The 6,567-nt window shown below is 37.8% G+C and overlaps 1 protein-coding gene across 1 annotated transcript in view; it reads left to right on the top strand.

Annotated features, from left to right (window-relative positions):
- Window positions 1-6,052, top strand: part of LOC104271758 (tyrosine-protein kinase JAK2-like) — an 18,008-nt gene extending 11,956 nt beyond the window's left edge. The window contains exons 10-12 of the mRNA XM_009866538.1: window positions 1,687-1,804; window positions 3,541-3,654; window positions 5,834-6,052. Of these exons, the coding sequence (XP_009864840.1) occupies window positions 1,687-1,804; window positions 3,541-3,654; window positions 5,834-5,941 (340 nt within the window). The 3' untranslated portion in view covers window positions 5,942-6,052. The remainder of the gene's footprint in view (window positions 1-1,686; window positions 1,805-3,540; window positions 3,655-5,833) is intronic.
- Window positions 6,053-6,567: the final 515 nt, after the last annotated feature.

The raw sequence follows: 6,567 nt of genomic DNA, 5'->3' as shown, positions 1-6,567 counted from the left end.
CCCCCCCCCCCCGCCCCGCACTAAAATTTACCAAAATGTTTCAAAGAAACACTATGCAACGGGAAAGGTATTCAAAGGTAAAACACATCTAAAAGACCTCATTCCCCAGGATACTTTCAGAGCTTTCATAGAATCATAGAATGGCTTGAGTTGGAAGGGACCTTGAAGATGATGTAGTTCCAAACTCCAGTCATGGGCAGGGACACCTCATATGAGACCAAGTTGCTCAAAGCCCCAACCAGCCTGGACTTGAACACTTCCAGGGATGAGGCATCCACAACTTCCTGGGCAACCTGTGCCAGTGTCTCACCCTCATAGTGTAGAACTTCTTCCTAATGTCTACTCTAGATCTACCCTGCTGTAGTTTAAAACCATTGCCCCTCATCCTAGTGCTACACACCCTTGTAATTAGTCACTCCTCAGCTTTCCTGTAGCCCCTTCAGGTACTGGGAGGCTGCTGTAATGTCTCCCTGGGGCCTTCTCTTCTCCAGGCTGAACAACCCCAGCTCTCAGCCTATCCTCATAGGAGAGGTGCTCCAGCCCTTGGATAATTTTTTTTTGGCCCTCCTCCAACTGATCCATGTCCTTCTTGTGCTGAGGGCTCCAGAGCTGGACACAGCACTGCGGATGGGGTCTCACCAGAGCAGGGTAGAGGGGCAGAATGACCTCCCTTGACCTGCTGGCCATGCTGCTTTTGATTCAGCCCAAGATCTTTCAGTTCCCTGTATGCTGGTTGTTCATGTCTTCTGTTCCAGATCTGTCAGATCGACCCTCTGTTGACCAAGTGAAATTAAATCCCACAGGCTGTAGTTAGTAAGGATAAAGTGCTGGGTTGAGTATTCAGGTAGATGGCTGTATTGGGGCACTGAACTTCCAGAGAAGGTCCAAGTTTCTTCAAAGTACAATAATGCACCAACAAGCTGCATTTAGCTTGGAAACAAAAATAACACTCTCTAAGCTCTGGGAGACTGAAGAATTATGAAATAAAAATTGGTAGACCGTGTTCAGAATGCAAAATACATACTTAAGTTTTGTTATATAAAGATGTAGAAATACCTTAGAAAATGTGCTGTTAGATAACAGTGAATAAAAACCATTTTATGTCCCCATAGCCAAAAAAAAAAAGCTATTCCGTAGATGTGATTTTAGTCTAGTCTATTTTAGGCACTGTAAAATTGCCATATCTAAAGGGTAAATAATCAAAATGGCATCTTAGAAGCTGTTATTGGGAGTTGTAAAGTCCAACTCCAGAAGTACCTGGGACACAGTTCAGGAGTCACAGAAAGTGATGGAAGGATGCTTACTGGTTATAGTTGTCTCTTATCACATCAAAATCTTGTTTACTTGCAGTAGAGATCAGAAAATCACCTACAACTTTGTTGGAAAAAAAATGAAACTTGGATATAGTTTCACTAACTGTCTTTGCCTAAGGTGGTGTCTTGGTTAGAGCTAAACAGCCTTAATCCTGGACAGGTGATTTGTGTTTTCAATACCAATTAATTGTTATTTAAAAAATAGCTACTAGTGAAGGTAGCGGAAGGAAATGATAATGTGCTAATGCCTATGAACAAAGAACACTTATTCAGGAAAAAAATGAAATAAAAATCAATCTTACTAAAAGAAGTATCTTCAAAACTGAAAAAGCATATGTAAACAGAACAGTATTTCTTTTACTGTATGTTGCAGGTATGCACCAGAGTCTCTGACAGAAAGTAAATTTTCTGTGGCCTCAGATGTGTGGAGCTTTGGTGTGGTCTTGTATGAGCTCTTCACGTACATTGACAAGAGCAAAAGCCCACCAGCTGTAAGTACACAGTTAATGGTTTTCAGAGGTTTCTTTGCTTGTTTATTGAAATCATTGTTCCAATACCTAAATAGGTTTATATTTATTGATTCTTTCCTGGAGGTACCTTACTGTTTAGGAGGCAGCATCCGATCAAAAGGAGCAACATGCTGAAAACTTGTCAGTATCAAAGCTGTAAGAAGAAAATACCTGATAGTCTGTGCAGACTGTATCCATCCTGTAACTCCTACCTGTTAGAAAAACATTTTAAATAGATTGTTCTTTCTTGTTTCTTTCATGGAGAGTAATCCCAGATGCAAGGGTTTCATTGCAACATGACATGTATTTTTAATGCTTTTCCAAATCTAAGACTGAGCCAAATATGTAAACATAAAGTTGATTTAAATAAGGTAACCGTGTTATTTTGCTGTGTTGTCAGAAACCAAGTAAGCATAAGTTATTGGAGTTCAGGAAAGAAAGGAAGTGGCTTTTCGGAGATTGTTGACAGGCACCTTTAAAGGTGGATGGAGAAAAATACTACTTGTACTGTCAATAACAGTTCTCCAACTGGAAATGAAGCTCACTATTTTTCTTACGCCTAGCAGTCCTCTGCAGGCGTAACAGAGCAAAATTGAGCCTTACACATTTATTGGAGCTGTCCTCACCTTTGGTCAGTGTTTCAGCCCTGGCAAATGTAGTTTGGGGCGCTGAGGAATGGTGATAGGCAAAATGCACTTCAAAAATCTCTGCATTGGCCTCGGTAGACCTCTTAGTAATTGGATGCCATGACTAAGCTATCAAGGAAGAGCGCTTGAGGCAGAGGCACCTCTTCCTGCATAATAGCATAAACATTGCAGACACCTGGAGTTCTCCAGAAGGATTTTGAAATGGAAAGAGGTAGAATTAGGTTGTGGACTTAGGTGGAATATACTCTGAATAAATCAACTCTCCATGTGCCTTTGCCATTTGGTTGGTTATTCTATTGGTATATATCAAGAAAACTTAATTTTCCCAATTAGGCAAAGTGGTCTGTTTAACTGTCATTGTGTTTGTAATTGTACAGTTCCTCAACTTTGGCCGTTCACGCATTCTACCAACAGTTGTATCACATGTTCAATAATCATTAAAGAAATCTGTGTCGCGTTGGAAGAAAAATAATTTTTGTTGTGCTTAGAAATTGCTTTCAGTTAATAGCACTTCCTCATTTACTGTTGATCTCTGGAAGTCTGAGGGAGATTTTTATCTGCTTTTTGGGTTATGTTAATTTTTGGATAACAAGATTTATCTAAGCCATTTTTACTGGCTTTAATTATGGTATTGCTTCTGGCCTGTAGTTAACAATTAATCCTTTTAATTTATTTTTTTATATATCAGCATGATATTATCTGTCTTCTGTTGGGCTGTGATTTTTCAAAGCATTAAGATCTTGTTTTAATGTTTCAGGAAGCGCTGGAATTAGCTGTGAGATTTATCCTTTTAAAACTAGTTACTCATCAGATGATAATCAACACTTTAAAAAAATTTTTCACTCATTGCTTTAAATTGTGTATGTATCATCCTATTTTTATCCACACCAAAAATCTATAATGATTTTAATATTCTCTAGACCTGTAATATATAATTTTATCAGATATATACTATTCTGTTTATTCTTGTTATTACTTATTCTTCTTATACATAATTTTCCCTTGGCAAGAACATTGCAGCATCTTTTTTTCCTTTAAAAATTATTTATGACAATCGGCCTTCTGTTGCAGGAATTCATGCGCATGATTGGCAATGACAAACAAGGGCAGATGATTGTATTTCATTTGATAGAGCTTTTGAAGAATAATGGACGACTACCAAGACCAGATGGATGCCCTGATGAGGTGAAGTATTGTACTAATATGTTAGTGTTATCAGAAAGGTGCTTAGTCAGGGTGAGTACCAGGTAAATACAAACCTTGTGTTTAATTCAACTTGAATTACCAAAGTGTTTATACAGGCATAAAGGCTGTACTGTTGTTTTAGCAGTTGCATGATGAGTCTAATTGTATTTCTTTTCTGATTCTTTAGGTTGCATTCCCTCATGAGCTACTACTAGAATGTAGTCTTTCTAAATCATAGAATCATAGAATTGTCAGGGCTGGAAGGGACCTTAAAGATGAAATGTTTCAAAAATATGACTTTATTAAGGCAATGACATTCGTATATGGAACTTGTTCCATTGAAGTCCCGCATAGAGATTCTTGTTCAAAGCTGTGAACTGTGGGTTCTTTTAAAGTCTAACATTTAGCAGAAGTGTCTTAATATCTCTAACACTTTTCAGTTTAATTCCAGGATTTAGTAAACTCCTTATCTTAATTATTTTCCTTCTCTTGCTCTTCCTTCCTCAAGCACAGGAGTACCCATGTTTATCATGTATATTGTTCACTCTAAAGCTACCTGCGGGCAGTAGCCACAGTTAAATACATGAATCAGATTTTGTAGGTTCAGGGCTTTCAGATTTGTATTCATATTCTTTGTAGATGCTGAAGTGTATATGTACATAAAGCCATCTTCAGAGTACACAAATTAGCTCATTTTTCTTTTGGTTTTCCTAATTCTCCATATGTTTTTAAAAAATACTTTTATACTACTTCTAAGTCTTGTAGCGCTCTGTTGTTCAGAGCAGGGTGCTCTTCAGCCTGAATCTGACTGGTAGGTCTGGGTAGATGGAATAGTAGTGTAAGTAAAATAGTTATGCTTTTTAACACATCTAATTTCAGCTCAGATCGATTGCTGCGTCCCTTTAAAATCAAGCAGGCTTGGCAGTAAGTCGAGAAATAATCATTCAGAACTGGAGACAGAAGAGATCAGGGTCAAGTGGTGTAGCAGAGGAGGGTTAAAAATGGTACAGGTGGGGCAGGGAAGCAGTGGGGAAGAAATAGTCTATGGACAATCAAGAGAAGTCTCTGAAGTTGTCTTTCTTGCATTTTATGTATGAGTATGGCACTTCTGAATTGCAAAGGTTTGCCTTTTATAGATAACCTGAATGTCACATGTGTTAAGATAATACATAATCTGTTTTCTGAAACTATCCAAACTATTGCAAAGGTTTCAATGCCTGACATTTCTTTGAATATCAAAGCAAGATGGAAATGTCTCTCTTTTGTCAGAAACTGCCTGCCCCATTTTGATTCTGAAAGGCCAGTTATCACAAATATTAAATCTTCCAGATATCTGTAGCTTACAAGCTGCTCGAGTCTTGGGTCTAAAGCAGCTTGATCAATGCTAGAGTTTCAGATATGCTGAAAAGTAAGGAACTGATGCTACTTTTTCTTTCCCTGGGAGCTGTGCAGATTATTCTTAAGCAATATGCAAAAAAATCTTTGGAAGTATGAGAAACTGATAATAATGATCTGTGTTAAATTAGCAAGAAGAGTAGAGGTGGAGAGCTTGGCAAGTTGTTTTGTGACCAGGTGTCGGGTATGTGTTTTGGAAAAAACTTGTTACCTATTTTTATGGAAACCTCTACCAAAAATGATTTAAATCTTCTACTGGGAGTGGGTTTGGTTTGCACAGTAACTTTTCTGGCTTATTTTTTGATTATATGTGAAGAATAATTAAGAATGTGGTATACAGACGTGGAGAAGTGTAAATGTTGCAGGGGAGGCTTAATTTAGAATTGCTCTTTGTAAGTCTGATTTTTGGTCAGATTTGTAAAGCATTTGTAATTCTAAACACTTTTTAATTTTTCAAAAAGTAAGAGCAAGCAAGAACATAAAAAATTAGCAAAATAATCTAAGTCTCTTAGAGGTTTCAAAAAGTAGCTGAGTGAATTTCCCTAATAACTCTAAAAAAACAGATCTCCTTTTATAATTTGGGCTTCTGCAGAGCTAGCTGTCCTCGCTTCTTGCTGTCGTTGGGTTCAAGCAGATAAAGTGCTATAGCAAAACTTGGGGCACATTATTGTGCCGCACTGTTGCTGGGAAGCGTAAGTTAAGTTGCACACTTTTTTGACCAGTTCATGTTAATTGTTTCTAGCATCTGCTTACCTACTACAGATTTTCTTTGTTTCTTCTCCAGATTTATACTATCATGAGAGAATGCTGGAACAATAATGTTACTCAGCGCCCCACCTTTAAGGATCTTGCTCAGCGAGTGGATCATATAAGGGACAACATGGGTGGATGAGAAAACTCCCTCCTTCTGAGGATGTGTTGGAATCCAGAAAAAATGTCCTTGGTCTGCTGTGTTTAATTGACATACGTACGCATGTGCATCTTACCTTTGCTGGAAGTAAAATCTGTGTGGCAAATATTCTATCTCAACCTGCATACAGAGGACTCCTGATGGTTTTCTTTATCAGGATCTGTTTGTTACTATGAGAATGTGCTGAAATTACCAAAAGGGAGAGAAATTATTTTCCTAAATAAAGTAATCTAATATATGGTCAGTCTACAACACCATTATTTGCCTTACTTGGCAATGCAAAAAAGAGGTGACTTAAAATGTAGTGAGATCAAGAGATGTAAAGACTGTATTTCCTTGTTGACATGGAGGTGCACAGAAAAGGCTTCTACAAGTCTTTTCACATTGAGTACATGGTGACTTGGCACCCTGTTTTGTGTGTTGCACAAGGGCTTGTGTGTGTTAATACAGTTTTACAATTTTTTCATTGTTGATGCAGAAATGTCTTCTCTGTATAATGAAATAGAAGTGGTTATGTAACCCAGAAACTTCTAATGTGCCTGACTGAATCAGTTACCAGCCAGCAATATATGCAAAGAGAAATATAATAGGCTGTGTGATGTACTGTA

Source organism: Apaloderma vittatum, unplaced genomic scaffold (assembly GCF_000703405.1).
Source record: "Apaloderma vittatum isolate BGI_N311 unplaced genomic scaffold, ASM70340v1 scaffold3853, whole genome shotgun sequence".
In the NCBI taxonomy this organism is placed as follows: Eukaryota; Metazoa; Chordata; class Aves; order Trogoniformes; family Trogonidae; genus Apaloderma; species Apaloderma vittatum.
This window is presented reverse-complemented; position numbering and strand designations above follow the sequence as displayed.